At 34.3% G+C, this 19,571-nt stretch overlaps 2 protein-coding genes across 3 annotated transcripts; one reads left to right on the top strand and one right to left on the bottom strand.

Annotated features, from left to right (window-relative positions):
- Positions 1–13: 13 nt before the first annotated feature.
- LOC140750613 (uncharacterized) lies at positions 14–13,083 on the bottom strand. Its single transcript, XM_073084262.1, has 14 exons — positions 12,714–13,083; positions 12,408–12,505; positions 12,242–12,327; positions 11,683–11,835; positions 9,070–9,206; positions 6,532–6,657; positions 6,035–6,126; positions 5,530–5,623; positions 4,632–4,788; positions 4,258–4,429; positions 3,877–4,090; positions 3,488–3,580; positions 3,187–3,334; positions 14–3,098 (listed from the first exon to the last, which is right to left on the bottom strand). The coding sequence occupies exons 1-14, from the start codon at positions 12,900–12,902 to the stop codon at positions 127–129; spliced, it is 4,731 nt and encodes a 1,576-aa protein (XP_072940363.1). The 5' UTR covers positions 12,903–13,083; the 3' UTR covers positions 14–126.
- Positions 13,084–14,038: 955 nt separating this feature from the next.
- Positions 14,039–16,932, top strand: LOC140750967 (piercer of microtubule wall 1 protein). Of its 2 annotated transcripts, none has more exons than XM_073084735.1 (3): positions 14,039–14,335; positions 15,162–15,248; positions 15,887–16,432. In XM_073084735.1, the coding sequence occupies exons 1-3, from the start codon at positions 14,158–14,160 to the stop codon at positions 16,009–16,011; spliced, it is 390 nt and encodes a 129-aa protein (XP_072940836.1). In that variant the 5' UTR covers positions 14,039–14,157; the 3' UTR covers positions 16,012–16,432. The 2 variants fall into 2 exon arrangements, with proteins under 2 accessions (XP_072940836.1, XP_072940835.1); XM_073084734.1 differs by lacking the exon at positions 15,887–16,432 and adding an exon at positions 16,701–16,932 and having other exon boundaries at positions 14,041–14,335.
- Positions 16,933–19,571: the final 2,639 nt, after the last annotated feature.

Below are 19,571 nucleotides of genomic sequence, written 5' to 3' on the forward strand. Positions count from 1 at the left end.
CAAAAATCCAAAACTTAATCTAATTATCGGCTTAATTTTATTTAACAAAAATGTGTAAAAGATCCACAACATAATGATTAAAGCATTCTTTATACAAATTATTTTTCTGTCTGAATAATGCAGCATTCACTTGGAAGGTGAATTTAAAGATTCCTTAGGATACATGCCTAATCTTACTCCAATGTCTTTGGGCATCCGCATGGCTGGACGCGTGGGAAAAGGGTGATATGAGCCCGACGACGGACTCCGTGGGTAAGACAATGAGGACAATGTGTCCGTTTCTATAAGAGAGGTTATAGCACTACAAGTATCGTCTGATTCCAATTTCATTCTATCACTCCTTTCTGCATAATCTTTAGGAAGTGTAGGTGTCTCCCTATTGGGAAAAACTTTAGGCGATATTGGTGTTGATATTTGGTCCAAGGATGTTATTTGACATAAAGTATCACTGGAGTTACTCTTCGCACCAATCGGTGAATCGTCTTCTGCAGATGGATCACAAGTAAAGCTAATGGATGACGTCACTACATGTGAAAAATCACTGTCACGACTACTAATTTCAGCCTTTAATGAAATATCGCTAATTTTCGGCCCCTCGTCGACTATTTTACTACATATGTCACTGGCCTTAGTTAGAATAAAATCGTTATATTTGCTAGAAACGGAAAAAGGGTAATTATAATCATCTGAGGTAAATCTTCTTTCAAACGTGGAAGTATCTTTCATTTCCGATGTAACGGAACCTTTCGAGGCGCCTGAGAATGAATATCTAGGCCAGTCTCCAGGTAATGGCTTTTTATCTTTTTCAGAAATATCACTACTTATTGAGACATTGCTAGTTCTTCTTTTGAACTCCTCGTCAAATTTCATACTTGGTCTATCTAAATTTCCTTTGTATTCACATTTTGCTAAGAAACCTTTATTTTCCCAACCGTAAATATCAGTTTTATTAGCTAGGCATTCACTGCTTGGAGTTTTAATATTTTTTAAAGAAAATTCTTCGTTTCTAATTAAAGCGTTCCGTGATTCAAATGAAAATGGATCGTCAATTGAAATTGGTCGTGCTCTGAGAAAATCATTCTTTTCTGTAGTCTCATCCTTTGGTTTTCTTTTTATATAACCAATTAAAGAATCTGAAGTTGATTCTTTAAGTAAAGGAGATTCTATCAACTTGCTTTCTATTGTTTTACCGGTAGTCTTATCACAAAATATATGTTGCTTTTTATCTGTAAAACTATCGTTATTTCTCATCTCTTCGGATTGGTTGCTAAGCGTACTTACATTTGATATATTCTGTTTTGTTAATATTCTGCTTAATATTTGCGAGTTTTCTTGTATTATTTGTAATGCCCTCTCACTATTTTTACGGCCTGATTGTATAATATGGTCTTTTGGTGACATCTTTGTATCTTTATTAGGTGTGATTTTAGCCTTTGTTGGTACGATTATAGGACTTACTGCATGTATTTTACTATCGACTGTTGGGCTTGCAGCGTGTAATTTACTATCAACTGTTGGGCTTGCAGCGTGTAATTTACTATCAACTATTGGGCTTATAGCATGTAATTTATTCTCGGCTATTGGGCTTACTGCATGTATTTTTTTATCGACTATTGGGCTTTCAGCATATATTTTACTATAACTTTTATCAGATTGTTTAAGAGGTTTTTCTTTAGAAACAGGACTCGGAGATTTCTTTTTCGTAAAACTGTGGCTTTGGGGTAACGAAGACGCACGTTCTGCTTCATCGTTCGATATTTTTTCATTATGACTACTTTGCAATGTTAGTGAATCGGGCTTCTTAGGTAATCGTGAATTTCGCTTTGTTGCTCTTCTGTTAGGAATATCGGCATTATTAGGATCCGTTAACCGCGCTCCAAAAAACTCTGGACTATGTTCAAAATACTTGTCAATTTTTAAGGGAATAGGGGGTTCATCTTCACTTACAATTATACTTTCAGAGCCAGGACTCCTCGGCGGACTTTCAAAATCAGAAACATTTTTATCAGATAAATCAATATCTGGAACAAAATTAGGATACATTGTAAAACTATCGATTATATCAGGGGGTCGACTACTCAGATCAATGCCTGAAGAAGAAGCTTGTTTAAAATTAGATTCAAAATACTCATATTCGTAAGTTTTCTTAGGACTCACAACAAAAGGACAGGGTGATAAATCTATAGGACTTAAATCCGTAAACTTCTTGGCTTGTGATAAGTTATTTGGTCTTTTTGATTCGTGTTTTGGTGTTTCTAAGTATTCTTGAAGGCGAGGAGTTGAAGTTAGATCTGAGTTGGGTCTAGGAGTTTGAGAAGAGGGTGATTTAAAAGGACTTATTGGCTTAAATTTTTCAGTACTTGTTAGTTCATTGTGTTTTAGTTTTGTTTCAAAGCCGTCTATATATGCACGTAGTGGTTCTCCAGCAGCTGAATCCAAGTAATCAGAAATATCTTTTACAGACCTTTCAGTGGTTGATAAATGGGCTTGTCGTTCAGGAGATTTATTGGTTGGTGGTACGTTAACGATCGGTGATCGCAATTTTTTTGGTTCCTTTTTAATAGGTGATGATTTTTTTTTATTATGTTTACCGCTTTTATTTTCTTTATCGTCATCTGGTAGTTCTGCTTCAGAATCACTTGCTTTTTCATTTTCATCACAGAGACTGGTGTCGGTGCTCGAGGCTGTATGTGAAGAATATGAAGAACTTTCGCTAGAACTCCGAGACCGTATTGAAGCTATCATTTCATTAGCTTCTAATTCCGAAACAATTATACCGTCACCTCTTTCATCTAGGTCGATGGAGGGTTTTCTGGCAATTTCTAATGCTTTTTCTTTTTTAATATCTTTCCATTTTACAGAGTTTCTTCTATTTAGTGATTTGCGTGATTTTTCTTCCTCCCAGCTAATAGTTTCATTAGACGTGCTGCGCACTTGGGAGTCCGGTTTTTCGTTAACTTGGCGTTCGTTCGTTTGACGTGAAGGAGGTATAGCACCTGGTGGAGGTCCAAGCCTTCGTCCTCTTGAGCTTACGATAGCACTTTTCCCTAACAGTAAATTATTCACTGTAAGCGAAGTTGGCGAAGTGGGAACACCAACTGAAAAGTTAATAAAAAAATTAAATTTAGTTCATATGTCATTATATGTGAAATATTACAGACTGTTATTATGAAATAAAAGACATACCAGCTGCATGTCGAGCGCAGGCGGCTGCCAGGATAACATGTGCCTGTCTTTGTCTTTCGCGGAGTCGAGCATACTGCCTCTTTAGCGCCCCAATATCTAAAGATAGCCTGTCACCAGCCTCTGATCGCTCTTCTCTTTGCGGCATAACCTGAAAACCAAAAAAGTGTCATTTGGAATTACAATAAAAAAATATTAATTTCTTTATGACTGAATTATGAATGGCTGAAAGGGTAATTTATACGAAACTTATGAGAATATGTACTTGTGAAATAAATAATTATTAGGTAATATAGATACATACCGTAGCTAATGCCATTTTGTTTCCATCATCACTTGAATCTCCTTCATCTTCAGAATAAAATAATCGTAGTCCTCGTTTCGTCATTGATTGCATCTGAAAATGAATTATGTATATAGACGTCAATAGATTTAATAACACAAGTTAAAAAACAATATATTTAGGCAGCAATTTAAAAAAAGAACCTATGGCTGTTCGTGTTTTAAATCATTTACTTAAGGAAATATGATTGTTAAGCTAACCCGATCAGTCCAATTGAGGGTTGGACAGTAAAAAAATTTACAAAGTACTAAGTATACGAAAAATTAAATAATAGATATCCTTTACTTAAACTTAAAATCAGCTAATCTGCACAGGAATAAACAATGCAATTATTATTAAAATCAACCTACCGCAGATTGTATCGGAGGGTGGTAGGAGGGTGGCGCGACGGGCGCGGGCGGCGTCACCCTGTACCGGTGTATGTTGCGCAGGCGCGGCAGCTCTGGCGCGGAGCCGAACGCGACCACGCGCGCCACCAGCGCCTCACCCGCCTCCCACACCGCGCCCGCACCGCCGCCCATGCAGCTGTAGAACTCGTCCGCGGACCGCGCCGATAGAATGCGGCTGCGAATTGTGTAAACATTGCAATTCAGAATACTTGAGTATTGATTTTTTTATCAATAACTTTTCTTGTATCAGCTGACTATCTAGTAGCTTTAAGGGATTAGTGAAGCAAAGAGGCATAAGATAAACTTTAGACATATCAAAAAAAAAATTAAAAGAAGGGTTACTCTTGCAACATATCCCAAATTGCTAGGGCTGTTAGTAGCAACACCTCGTTGCCATCTAAGAGGATGAGGTCCCAAATCCTAAGCAAGGACTCCCGAGGCAACCAGGTGGCGTACAGAGTGAGGAACCACTGCATCGTGAATACGTCTGGCAACGGAGGTTCTATGCCTCCACCTGAAACAAAATGCTTGTATCAGCAATTGTATTAGGTAGAAGATTTCTCAATTTTTTAATTAAATGCGTTGTTGTTCCATGCGATTTATGTTAAGGTAGAGACGCTTATATAAAGCATATCGATTTATTCAACAGGGTTATCAATTGGTCAACTGGTGGCCGGAATATAATTAATAGTAAAGTAAAGCGTCATCATATTTACCGTCAGATATTCTTTGCAAGTGGTCCATATGACGAGCCAAACGTGGAAGACGTAACCTGAGCAGGTCTCTAAAGGCAGCCATATCTGCTGACAAGCCCCGAAGATCATCCGCGAAATAACCTTCGGGCAACACCGCCTCCACTAAATATATCATAACCTGTAACATACGAGAATATATGCGAATCATCAATGAGTTATATTTATTATAATGTATTTATTGTACTGTAATAATTATTTTTATGTCTTATGGTATGAATCACTAGACATAAAAATAATTCATGCGTTCGCGACACGTCCGTCTCTCGCTGGTACCAAAGTAGGTCTGACTCGAGTCCGCCGGTTGCAATTGCACGTTAATTATAAAAAACGGTGGGTAGTTCACCACAATTTAATATTGATGACTCGCATGGTGGAGTGACCACGATACTAGTCTGACATCTAGTGGGTTCCGAGTTAGATCTTTGGTCAGAGAGATACCTAATGATGAAATTAGATTTCCCTTCTAAGTGTGGGTGTTGGTATATACGTAGACATGATTGTTTTTGATACCCACGATACAGGCAAATCCTATTATGGAACTTTGAGTCTAGAAGATGTCAAATATTTATTTAGTGTTTAGCTGTTAAAGTCCAAATAAACTATTTTCTTGGCTTTTTTCCCAATTTTATGGTTAATTGTTTGCTATCGAAACTGATAGAATTCCTGGCGGCAGATTTCTGCTTCGTATATATATTTGTACTAAGATATTTTCCTGTGATGACCATTTAACATAAGGTAGACTTCATTCAAATATGCAAAGCGTTGATGGACGACAATTTATCAGTATCGATTAAATATTTTATCACAATCACAATTCGTGGGCGGGTAAATAAAAGCAATTCAGCCATGCATTATTTACCTTTAACGAATCCGCTTCAGACTTCTCCATGACTTCTAAAATTATGGCCGCTAACATATTAAAACCTTGACAATACCCTACTTCCTTATTCCACCTGAAATAAGAAATAAAAAAATGAAAATTTCAATAAGTTCGTATTTATATGCAAATTATGATAGACAGATAAAATATGATATCGCTAACGTATCGTCTAAGAATAATAATTAATTAGGTCACAGTCGTCCAATGTAACCCAATCCAATGTGTAATGTAATGTAATGTATGTAGCTTTTGGTAGACTTCATCGCCATGAAAACGTTATACAAAACTCTAAAGAATGTAGGTCTTCTTACGATGTTTTCCTGCCTCGATAAAGTTAATGGCCATTATTTTTACGCTTATAATTTCGAAATACCCCCTAAGGTGTAAAATTACTTTAAAGTGATGAAATTATTGCAATTGTTACGATAAAATATTTCAACATGACACTAAAATTAAATTAAAACAAATTGAGCTAAATGAATACCTTGCGTAAGCTAATAAAACTCTCCGTAGCATTGCTTGATTCTCCCGACCCTCTGCTCCACAGAAAAGAGAGCACCCGGTACGATGTAAGTCCTGAAAATTAAAAAAAAGCAGATAATGGAAAAGTAAAAACTTATTCACCTTCTAGTAATGATACTTTTACTTGATTTATTTATATTATTTATTTTTTTCAACAATTCGTGCCCCGAGTTCAAATAATTATCTGTGTATTAAATTATTAAAATTACACTCACTGTCATATTAAATAAATAAAAAAAATCAGGAAATTACATTGGCCTACATTATTAGATTATTTATTGAGCTAATTATTATATTTCAAAAACTTGGCACGAATACATCTCATTTTCATTTGCACTATTCGTATTAATAATGTGGAGAGAGTCACATAATTAAGTTACTTGTCTAGTTTATCAGATTATCGTGTTTCATACTAAATTAGTAACAGAAATATAAGCATACTCGTACAATCAAACTTACTTTAAGGATTTGCGCGCCCAGCTCTGCATCATCGGGTAGCGCCGTGCCGCGGAAGCAGGCGCGCTCCGCCGAGCTCCACTCGATGCCCCGGGCAGTGAGGTGCCGCTCTGCCAGATTTAACCATAACTGCAACAATTTTATGTATATTTGATTAAACAATTATCGATTATTCTTTTTAATCAACTTCGAAAAGGAGAAGGTCCTACGTTCGGCTGTATGTATTTGGTAATGGTATAAAGCAAGTAACCCATATATTTGGTTTCGTATTTATAATTATGTAATTAATTATTATTTAATTGATGTTAAGTATTGATAAAATATCTTTGAAGTCTTAAGTAATAATTTCTAAAGGAAAATTATCTCGACAAATTTCGGACGCCCGTGTACAATAGATCTTGCTTATCACTGGACATACAAGAGTAAAAGCAAAATTCTTATATTCTGCTCGATCCACTTATGAACAATGAAGAACACAAGCCTGTGTAACACCTCATAGGGGCACGTGGAGGGTTAAATATTATAAAACCTCTAAGATACCCGTGTTTACATCTCTCAAGGTGGTCTATAAATAACATGCCTCTCCCGCCCCAGGTGAGCGACGTCAAACAAACTTCGATTATCCGCTCTCACGGTTTCTATTACAAGTTTGTCAGAAATTGAAGACGTGTTTTGATCGAAAAACTTAAATAATTATTATAATCCGGCTTGTTTCTTCGTCACTTAAATATTTAAAACGAAACTTGGACATGTAGAGTCAATAAGTTCAAAGGTTAAGATGTCCGTGCCTATATTTGCAATAGATATATGTTTTTTGGTAACCCATACTATACATAATTAGCTATGTATAAAAATAAAAACATATAAATAAAATTTAAGTGTTTATAATTTCAAAGTATTTTCAATGTTAAAGAAAGTAGGTAATAATTAAGTTTTAATATAACTGAGTGAGTATTAAATCTGCGGTGCGTGCCTAAGGTTTAAACCTCGGACCCCCGATTGAGAGGCCAAGGCCAAACATATGCTGTATACCTGTTAAAACGACCCTTGTGCATTTAATTTATTTTCGCAAAGTAATTATCGCTATAACGGGAACGGCTTGTTAACGTTATATTACATTACATGTTTCTAAGAATAACTGAGGTCAAGCTCTGTCGTAGAGATTTTCATTGCGTCATTTTTATGTTATAGCTCACACTAGCTTAGCACATTTGTTTTTATGCACGACTATAATAATAAATAATAACTGTCAAGCATCATTGCCAGCATTTCACTTTGTCGGATGAACTAGATAGCTCGTGATAAATGTAAAGTAAGATACTGGAGCTAGTGTTTTATTAATTATATGTAAAAAGTAGTAGCATTTAAAAAAAGTGTAATAATTGTTACAGAATAAAGACAAAATCCGCTGAGTTTATTACCGGATATTCTCAGTTGAGGTCGCGTTCCGATAATATATTATAAAATATTATAACTCACAATTTGTAAGTGCCGCCGTAGGCCTATACTAAATAAATAGGTATATATTGCATTTCATTTTGTTTCATTTCATAATATCATGTTTTATTTATGTTTATCTTCTAATTATTAGTTTTACTTTAATTTTAAATATGAAAACTTGTTCAATTACTAAGAAAGTAGATAAAGTAGGAAAGAGATGTATAAACAAGCTTGGAACATAATACAAGTTACCGTTATTTGCAACTGCAAGCGAATCGTACGCGTTTCTAAACGTGGCTTTCAGGCAAGGCATGAAGTACGCTTGGCCCTACGTGAACAGCCCTCGAGACGTGTGCGCTACCTTTCTGCGGAAGTGGTGCGGCACGCCGGCGGGCAGGCGCGCGACGAGCCGCATCGCGTGCAGCCACTCCGCGTAGCCGCCCTCTCCCGGCCCTTCGTTGCCCGGGATCACGCCAAGGTGATTATCTTATCCATTTTTTATGTTTATTATTTTTATAGCCATATTTTTGGCAAATTTTGATATAGAAACGCGTCAATTGAGTTAACCTTGAAATTAAACACTACTTTATAGAAAAATACAAGAGAAATATAAATAGGTTGGGATCATAATATCTGCAACTGCGCGAAAGTCATACATGATTTTAAGTGCGGCGTTGTGGCACGGTTTTAAGTGCGCTTAGCCCTACACGAACAGCCCTTGAGACGTGTGCGCTACCTTTCTGCGGAAGTGGTGCGGCACGCCGGCGGGCAGGCGCGCGACAAGCCGCATCGCGTGCAGCCACTCCGCGTAGCCGCCCTCTCCCGGCCCTTCGTTGCCCAGGGTCACGCCGAACTGATTATCTTACGCATTTTTTATATCTCTTTTTTATATTTGGCTGATTTTTAATATGTAAGCGCCTTCGTTGATTTAAGTTTAAATTAGATATTTTTTTGTAGAAAAATGTAAGTGAAATACAAATAAATTTGGAACATAACATTTGCAACTGCTCGAACGTCGTAAACAATTTTAAATGCAGCGTTGAGGGACGGTTATAAGTACGCTTGGCCCTACGTGAAGAGCCCTTGAGACGTGTGCGCTACCTTTCTGCGGAAGTGGTGCGGCACGCCGGCGGGCAGGCGCGCGACGAGCCGCATCGCGTGCAGCCACTCCGCGTAGCCGCCCTCGCCCGGCCCTTCGTTGCCCGGGGTCACGCCGAACCGCGCTCCGCTCTCGCCACCTGCGTATACCAGTGTTATTGTATGCTCCTATACAGTTTTTTTCCTATTTTATTATATTAGAATTGATCATTGTATTATGTTTTAAGTTTTGATCAGGATCTTACTAAGTATATTGTTAATAAGTTAAAATACGTAATATGTCGTATTTTAAGGATGATTTTTTACGAGAATAAATTATATTTAAAACAATTCTTTTTATACCTTATTAATAAGTTATTAAAATGAGTTAAGGTTTATGAACTCAATTACTAAATAAGTGATAGATTTATTTTTAAAATAAACATTAAAGCGTAATAGTAATTCGACGATAAAGGTGACCTTTAGTATGTTATAAAATTAATACTATTTTCTTTGTTTTTATCACACAAATAATTTTTAAAACATAATATGTGGGTTGTAAACACGATAATTTTTAATTTTAATTCTATTTGTATCTATAAAAAATATAAATTATTTATTACAATACGTATTTGTCTCTAATATTTTTGTTATCATATGACTATTTTTTTTACTTGAGAATATACCTTCGTCTGTATAAATGCTTTGAGTTTCTGATATAAAGTGTTCTAATGTTTTCCGCCACTCTCATTACTCTTAGACCACACGTAAATAGCAATCGTATTGTTGGTAGGTACATACATACATATAGAATGAGGGGATTACGACATGTCAAAGGGCAATGTGGGAATGTTCCTTATTCAAATGTATATAGCTGTAGGTATGGCGTTAAGCCAAAACCAAGACCACATTGTTGGTTTCTATACATAAGATTTAAAAAGAGGCTTTAGTGAAGTTGGATGGTATTCGGCATTAGTTACTGGTATACTAATTAGTATTTAATTGCGTTAGTCCCGTATCTTAGAGAAGGCATTTGAATATTATCACAACCATAATTGAAGGTCATTTTTAACACGGTATTTAGCGCTATAATACGGAATTGCTGAAATACTATTTTTCATTTTTAAAAAACAATTATGACTGACATTAGATTAACTACATATCTTTAGCGTTTTATTAAAAGTTTTGATTAAATGATAAACCTTAAACAATTAAAGAAGATAGGTTATTTTCTTACATGCTATTTATATTTTATTGAAATATATTTACGTATCATACCTGATATTGTGATATCACATTCTTATACAAAAAGCTTAATATTATATTATAAAAGCTACATACTATCTTTAACCATTATGTAAGATACAACATAATTGGTCATAATGTAAATGTCAAATCATTGTTACTAGAGCAATATCAAATATTTTGGGATAATATCAGGTTGTATGTATGTAATTTAACAGTGTATATTATGTATTAACATTAACTTAGATATTAGAAACATTTAATAACATCTTTTCAAGGTAGGCGACAATGGAACAAGGATGTAACGAATACTAATTGTTATTTATATAGTACCTGTGGTAGCCCTCGAAGAACTTGCTAAGTTCCTGAGGGAATTTAAGAGCGCACTCATCGGTTCTGTATTCGGCACACATTTGACAATAAATGCATTCTTTCAACCGCACTATCACAAACTTAATTATTTGTCTGTTTAATTCGACGCAACGGCACTGCAGGCAAACACGTCATTCTTAGTCTTGGACTACGAAAACATCCTAATCATCGCAAATCGAATTAATACTACATTAAAAACAGCGAGCGAAACAAAGCGCAGAATCGAATTATAATATGACATATCTGCGATACATTTAAGACTGCGCTGTCGACCAGCTGATGTGATGTTTACGGGGAAACTCGCGAACCGTAGTGGTGGGGCTGGCCACCCTCTACTACAATATAGCATTGGTATTTAATTCAAATCGATGCCAGGACAACAGTGAAGATAGAGTCGGATAGGATCCCGAAGCTGAGTATCGTGGTATATGTCTTTGAGCATGCGCGGTAGACCACTTATATTGGTGTGTGCGTCGCGTATCGATTCGTATCGCTGTGTACGTCAGTGTCATACACATACACAAATTGAAAAGCCCCATGTACTGGCGTTGCTTTGATGTGCGTAAGGTTATTTTAAGACTCTGAATGAAATGAAAGTCGTCTAGCTCCTCTCTATTCATGAACAGCTTAGCGTTGATCACTGCAGTTGTAACATATCATACCTTTGAGATAAAATGTGTTGAATGAGTTTTATTAAAGAGTTTATTAATGGGTGAATTTTTAATGGCGGTCTAAAATATTGCGTAATATCGTGAACGATAAGGGTCACATGTCTCAAACTAAATAAGTGAAATTTACTGTCTTTTTGTTGTTATCGATTTGATTATAGTTATGATTAGAAAGTGTAATACAATTTACAAACTAACAATTTCTGTCTAAGAGAAATTGTCAAATTTTTAGGAGGCAATAATTGGATTAATTATTAGATCACACCGCGTTTAAATTGACGAAGTAAATTCCTAATGAAATTACTTAAAAAGTACAGTATAAACAGCCTTTTTATATCCAATTTCAACATACTTATATGACGAAGAAGAATAGTAAATGCAGCGCAGAGCCTCTTTTGTTGTCTCCGCAGCCTGTCCTTTATTTTCAACCATTTCGCCAATCGTTCGCCCGTAGCTTGCAGTCTATTTGTGTATTCAGACAGATGATTGCGGAGTTCATCAATATCTAAAAAGATATCCGTATAGATAATACCGTTTAACTTGCTCTTTGATTTTAATAAAATTAAATACAATTTAGTTGTCTATACATTTTAACTACACGACATTTCCATTAGAGGTTCCATATATGTATATAACTATATAGTATAATCATTACTACCCAAATAAATAGTTACTCCCAAGAATAAGTGAGATTTTTTGTAAATCAAAAATGGAAACATTGCGTTTCATTTAATTATTGATTTCTAATTTACATTTCACACATATAATATAACAGATTTAAAATCTGTCTAAGGCCTCTGTACTTAGTGTGTACTAAGCATACCTAATTCTGATACTGAGAATAATGATTCTCAATATCAAGGTGAGATTACTGTACAAAAATTCAATATTATTTGTATCTTATATTTTACCTAAAGATTCCAAGTAGTTTCGTTCAATTGCATCCGTGTTCTCCTCTGTGACCGATTGAGAGGAAGTGGACGCCGCTTGAGTCGACCTAAAATCAAATATTTATATTCCAGACCTTTCGATTATGAGGATAGACAACCTTTACTTAATAATGAAGTATATTCTTACCCGTGGCTATACTCGTTCACACTGTTATTACTCCAGTCTCGTTGGTTTGCGTAAAGTTCATCAAGTAGTTCTTCTACTAATTCTTTTACGTCGCGCTTCTGTTAAAAATAATTAAATATTAATAAAAAGTCTCATACCGTTTCGTCTCTCTAGCCTGTAACAATTATCACCAGGAATACAGCAAATCTTTATAAATATGAATGTTTTTGATATACAGTAGGTATATTGTATCTATTTCCATGTCAGTTGCACAAATTCTACAAGAAAGTGTGATGCTTATTTTCTTTTATAAAATATTAAAATTACCTTTTGTGAGCTTTTCACTGGAGGAGGTGTCGGTATTATCGAGGGTCTTCTGTTGTAGTTTACTTTCGGAATCTTTATCTCTTTAGATTTTCCTTTATACCTCGGGCTTGGCGGGTCAAGCGTAGTAAAATCCAGTTCAAATCTCACCACTTTTAAGTTGAATGGTTCCTCAATTATTATTGTTTTCATTTTTGTAGCGCAAAATTCAGTCTATGTTGTACACCTGTTATGACAATTAGTATGAAAACGTCATTATGAACGATTAAGAAAAAAAATGTATGTAATTCTTCTTTGTCAATCTTCATAAAACGTTAGTTTAAAGTTGTGATATTGTCAGTCGATTGGTAACTACTGGTTTGTAGTTAGCGTCACGGAGTAGGGAGCGGCGATAGTCACCCACTCGTTTATTGTCTGTTGTCGTCCTGATACTGCTGATAACAGCTAATATATTCAGCTCAATGCATGCCCAATGAGCTAGGGAACAACGGACACTGAATCACTTTGGCTGTGTTACAAATACTTACATGCGTTTGGTCAATATAAAAAAGTATGCTTCATTATTCAAAGAAGTAAATTACATACTTTAGTTTGGTATAAACTTAGGTATAGTTTCATAAGGCCCAATCCAATATCTTTTACAAAAGAAAACCTATATAATAATGTTTACTATACTTGATCACATTATAATCGTGCTTAATTGAAAAGAGTGTTGTAAGCTCATAGGAGATTTATCTTTAATCTAAATAAAAGAAAATAATTCATATCTGACCTATTGATCTTAAGAGTTATACCTACTAGTCACTATAGTTGTAATTTTAATTGTTACAGGAATTATATTTTATGAGCTTACATATATATTACTGTACGTGTGTCTTTACATACTCAGTAGTTGTGAATACATATAGGTGTAGATAGCATTACTCATTTTGTAGACTTAATTATAATAAATATAGTACGCAAAGGAAGCGCGTTGCGTACCCTTGACTCGATTTTTTGGCGACAACGGTAAGCTAAAAGAATGGTTATGATTCTAATTCGTATATTACGTATTATTTCCATAGGCTTCATTCAGTTTTATAAAATTGGGGAAGATAGATAATTTGGTTGATAAATATTTAATTTACTATAATTGCGAAATTGAGTTTTGTTTAATAAATATTGGTTTATTCGGGTTGATATGTGTGTATTCGCCTGTCTACTTATGATAGCATTAGGCCTTTGGAAATAAGTATACAAAAATTGTTATTGAATTCGTAATAATAATGCTTTGTATTAAAAACTTTTCATTAATTTCTACTCAGGGCCGTTGTCACAACGAAAAGAAATACTTTCGTTTCCATAGCGACAAACAATCAGTCGAATCACAATACCCACCTTTCGTACAAGATTTTGCTTTTCGTAGATATTTATTATTTGTAACTATTTCTCGTATTCTTCTCTAACAATGGGTGACCAAGAAGATCCAAAAGCTATAGAGTTTGGCAAAGAGGAGCCACAGCCAGGATTCTGTTCAGCCACCTGCGTGGACCGAGCGAGCTTGCAGCAGGAAATTAGACAACCAGACCTGAAGACCTCCGATATATTCGTCACTTGTAATCTGCCGAAGAGATTTGAACATCCTCGTATGTGGATTTATATATTACAGAAATAGTAAACAGTCAATTGCTTGGAATTAGTATATTAAACTAAGATTGGTTGCAGTTGCATTGTTAAGGAAGCTGTCAAGAAAGCTGGATCTCTCCAAGTATCTTTGCCCTACCACACACTTTAGACAATTGCAGGATAGAGCACTTGTACTGCGCCAACATTAGGTACTTAGGTAGTTCCCTGCAAAAGTGATCCATTACTTTTTATTATAAATATTGTATGTACTAGAGCACATGACTATGTATGTACTATATCACTGGATTACACCATGATAGGTATCTATGGGATTACATTAGAATATTATATTGCTAAGATCGTGTCTCAGTAATCTGAATGTTAGTTTGGACACGTTTCACATATATGACTACTGTGTACTTACTTGTTGTCTATCAATAGATTTTTCAAAATTTTAAGCGAGTCTATAAATATCTGTTACTACACTAAGTGTCATTGATCCTACGAATAAGTACGATGGGTATGCAGGTAGTTTACATGCGGGTTACGTGTATCGACTTCGTGATGATATAATAATGAAAATTTGGCGAAAACAAGGCGTTTACTTAAAAACAAAGATTTGCACAATTCTTGTATCTTCCTATATTGTAGGTGATAGTTTCACAGAAACTACTGGAAGTATTTGAATTTAATTTTGTATTAGAAAATATTCTACTTTGGAAGGAGATAAAAATGTTTTTACACTAATAGTAAAGTAACCCTGTTTTTTATGTCAACTAAAACCATAGAATATTGAAATACCAGTGTGATTAAGTAGCTTTAACACGGTTCATTATGTTTTTACAGATTGGTTTAATGGCTACGGATGCCAAGTGAGCAAACAGCATCCTTTCTATAGGACTTCGGCCAGTGAATACGGATGGTATCCACCAGGTATTGATTTTATTTTGTGTTAATCTTTGTAGCATTGTATACTTGTATAGTAATAGTTAACCTTCAACTGCTATGGTTATGATGGATGGATAAATAATATTTTCTTTAGGTAATTACTTCAAACGAAATCTGTATTATTGTTTACTAAAGATTACAAAGTCTGATAAAATAAATTTCGCAGCTTTGTGATCATTTTCATATTTCGTCAGCCGTTTCCAGAAACGGAATAATGAAACTTTCTCAAAAGAAATACTTAAAATTAGTTAAACAAATTTTAAAAGAAATAAAATTTCGTTACAATAACATGACTCTAATCGTGTAGTCACTTTCTAGTTAAATATTTTACCTAATACAAATTACATTTAATGGCTGTTGGTATAAAAGGTTTAAGACGATTTAAGCAACAATGAACGCGTGGGCCTATCGGCTTATAGACGAATTAAATAAATTAAGTGTGAAGATAATAATGACGGTGTGAATAGTTGTGATAAGCTTTTAACTGGCTTTAAGCGATCGAATTAATTATAAGTGAAGATAACAATGAATTCTTATTTCAAGACCGTTCTTTCTAATGGATTGTGACTTGTGTTAGTTCAAGACTGTTCTGTTTAATGGAATGAATAAAATGTGTCTTCTAGGCTTTCACTCGGTACCGTCAGTGTATTTTCCGAAGAGTCAGAGTTTCTCAAACTTCCTGGCGACCTCTGGGATGTATCGGAATTATTCACTTAACACTGCAATGGATCCGGCGCCACCGAAATGAAGCAATGGTTTCTAACCGATGAAGAAAAGTGTTTAATGTAATGATGTTCTAAGGACAAGTTGATTTTTTTTTTTTTTAAGCGCCAATGTGTACCTAATTTTTTTAAGTGTTGAATTTGTATTTTCTAGTAGAGATATGTATTGTATAGGTATATTTCAATTAAGTTGTATTTACTATTTTTTGATGTTAAGTAATAAGATCGTGTAAGCTTCGCAGTGCAAAGTATTATTTATGACTTTTTTTTTTAATTTGATTTATAAGTTATGAGAAGAGAACAATTTAAGTTAAATCTTTTATTTTAATAATATAGCTTCTTCATAATAAGACTTGTAATTTTTGTCTTTGTCAATTACGTTTGATGGATCTTCGGAGTCGTATTTATACGTTTCAATGACATTAAATAAATGAGTAGGTACTTACAAAAGCCGTCGTTTTATTATTTGGATTCAGCTATATGGATATATATTGGCCTATATATCTCCTTTGTGCAATTTACAGTAGCAGTTTTAGTTACAACAGAATAAATGACATCCTATTTGTAAATTATATTGAGGATTATTTGTTCTTTAACACACAGTTGACTAAATTTTGTAAACAAGTATTTAATTTAGACACACAGGTAAATCACACAAATGATTTATAAGAGGGACTTGTTGAAGAGAGGATATTAGCAGGAGTTATATTTCCAGGTATCTATTCAGTGCCTTCCGTGTTCTTCCCGGCGGGGCAGACCTTTACCAACCGCCTGGCCGCCGCGGGGATGTACCGCAACTACAGCCTCAACACCGGCATGGATCCTGCCGGTTACTCTTAATATTAAATATATAAAATAGGTCAAAGGTAGGTCGCTCACTGCAACAAATTTGCAGCGATCTAGTTGTGTGTCTCTTGTTCCTAAGTGCGCTCTTCCTGTTGCGCACCCGTACCTACATATGAATGAATTTACTGCAGTCTCTATGTGACCCGTGTGTGCAAATGGAATAATAGGACGAAAGAGGACACGCGAGCGATCGGAAAAACGCGTGACAGAAAAGCGACATAACGCGCAACGGTGTCGGCAGACACCGGGTAGAGCAGTGTGATGCAATAGTGTAACGAGTGTATCGCGATCTTTTTGCGATTATATAGATACTTGATCGCTGCAAAAAGTAGTTGTTGGCGACTTCCTTTTCGTTTTATGTAAAACTTCTATTTCGTTCTGAGGTTGCAACAAATGCCAGTTTGCTTACATGCAATGAAAAAGACTCTACATTGCCACTTTACTTAACTCCACTTCAAAGCGTAGTATTTGCTCATCTTCAACGCTACTATACCCTTTGTACCTATTTATATTTTATAAATTTTATGAAATATTTAAATACTCATTATTATACCTTTATTATTATTGCTTAAATGTTAAAATGTTTGATAATTTAAATGTTAAAATTTTTGATCTATTATTATTGTTGTTAATAAAATTGTCCATCATAGATTATTAAACGTTATTGGATTGGATAAATACAATTTGCAGTTTTCTTTTACATTCCACTTAAAATACAATATGGATGAAAAATAATGCTATGTATTAAATAAAAACACAGTTTATTATTGACTTACCAAAAGAGGTATTTATTTATTCATTATAATATAGATTAACATGCATTCAAATTCCTTTAAAATATTACATTCGACCAAAGACATGGATGTCATATATATTACTTGTGAAATAATGATACTTTGCATTTTTAGAATAATTTACCTTCATAATTGTAAATAGGATGGCTGGTTATTAAAAATCAATCTGTCTTATATTTTGCTTACCAAAGATTGACATTTGACAATTTCTATATATTAGACATTGTTTACATTTAGATCTTGGATAGGTAATTGGATAGATTGATTTTTAATAACGAGCGTAAAATATTATTGGTAGAAGTCAAACAATAGACGGATTAGTTACCAACACATATTTTGAAAAAAAAATGTTTCATAATTTCACATCATCTGATATACATACCATGTCTTTTATTTAAATATAGCACTAAAAGTTACATCGCATTAATAAAGAGATTACGTATTTTTTCCAAAGTGATTTTCGAAGAATTATTGTTTGTAACCGTGCACTTTGCAGTGAAGTGTTTATTTATTCACGTTACACTTTCATTATTATTTTTAAGGATCACTTTATTTTCATTTTAACGTATTGTATTACAGCGATGGAACTAGATAGTGCTTAATACGAGTATATATTGTATAACTTGTTTATTTTAGCAACAACAACAACAGCATTATAATTAGTGTTTATACTATAATCTTATTATTTATTTTGAAATGCAGAATCAATCAATCTAATCTAAATGCAATCTAACATAAAATTTGAAAACGACTAAAACTTCAACCGAATAACGTAGATATACATTCTGCAATATTCTACGTTAAATATGACAACTAAAGTCGTCTAATTGCGCATTTTATAGACACTTACATATTAAAAACTAGAGGATTCGTGTCAAAATCTAGCTACAAGTGCGTGTACGATATAATCTAAGCACAACATTGCCATTTCACATGACTTCGCCAAGGCCCAACAACGTAGAACAATCTGTCAGTTATATAATGTGTCTTATAACGGCCGAGGCAAATAAAGTTTCTAAAATATCAAAACTTTGACAATGTTCGCTGTCCTAGAAATAGATTTTGACTTAAGGCTTCTTGTATACAATTAATTTCGTTGTTGAATGTGTTATAACAAGTGGAATACTAAGATGAAAACAAAATTGACTAAAATAATTCGCTAACTCCCGCTGCTTTATTCAACTACTTATACATTAAGAAGTATCTACTATTAGCTAAAGAATAATATATCGTTATATAGTAGTAAGCTTAATTTAAAATTTGAAAATGTTCAAACGGTAGAAAAAGCGCAATGCACGAGATAACAATATATTTATTATCGCCCGTTAGTAATACTCAACTTATTCAAATTTTGCCTATTAAAGATTGAAAATTCACAATTTCTATTATGCACAAATTGTTAAACATCGATCTATTGTAGCCAAAACATTGGATAGATTTGTTATTACTAACGGGCGCGTATTGACTTCTTTGATATGACACGCGTCTAACATCACACTGTGAAACTACAATCACCCCCGAAGTCTGCATATGAATATGTCGATATAAACAATACAATTTGAGTATATATAGGAATACATTGTTTTAAAAACCCAGCTCGATGTAGGCTTAGTAATGATTTAACACGGAACAAAACTTTAAAATTGCTCGATAAACTTCAGAACATGATTAAAATACTTTTAAGATGAGTACACACAGTTATAACAGTACTTAGAACTACAAGATTTAACTAGTAATAATAAGATATAAAATGTGGAGTAATATTTGCTTTCAACAATATTGTCTTAAGTAGCATTGCCCATGCTCACCTCTCCCAAGCTTCCTCTCATTCTTGTCGTAATTTGCTTTGTATTCAGCAACGTTCTTTAGGTATGTTTTATTTTCCATATTAATCTCAACTCACCTTTCATTATACATACTTTGTGTTGTTTCCATACTCAGCACTT

This window comes from Epargyreus clarus, unplaced genomic scaffold, assembly GCF_041222505.1.
Source record: "Epargyreus clarus isolate Ecla_fem2 unplaced genomic scaffold, WU_Ecla_fem_2.2 ptg000021l, whole genome shotgun sequence".
Classification (NCBI taxonomy): Eukaryota; Metazoa; Arthropoda; class Insecta; order Lepidoptera; family Hesperiidae; genus Epargyreus; species Epargyreus clarus.

What these genes read in the sequence shown, in the direction of transcription:
- LOC140750613 (XM_073084262.1), bottom strand. Translation starts at nt 12,902, where the DNA reads ATGAAAACAATAATAATTGAGGAACCATTCAACTTAAAAGTGGTGAGA. An exon ending in CGCACCACTTCCGCAGAAAG is followed by an intron (nt 6,658 to 9,069) that starts GTAGCGCACACG and finishes AAATTGTTGCAG; the next exon opens with TTATGGTTAAATCTGGCAGA. An exon ending in CTGAAGCGGATTCGTTAAAG is followed by an intron (nt 4,789 to 5,529) that starts GTAAATAATGCA and finishes CGTATGTTACAG; the next exon opens with GTTATGATATATTTAGTGGA.
- LOC140750967 (XM_073084735.1), top strand. Translation starts at nt 14,158, where the DNA reads ATGGGTGACCAAGAAGATCCAAAAGCTATAGAGTTTGGCAAAGAGGAG. An exon ending in GAAGAGATTTGAACATCCTC is followed by an intron (nt 14,336 to 15,161) that starts GTATGTGGATTT and finishes ATGTTTTTACAG; the next exon opens with ATTGGTTTAATGGCTACGGA. An exon ending in ATACGGATGGTATCCACCAG is followed by an intron (nt 15,249 to 15,886) that starts GTATTGATTTTA and finishes TGTGTCTTCTAG; the next exon opens with GCTTTCACTCGGTACCGTCA.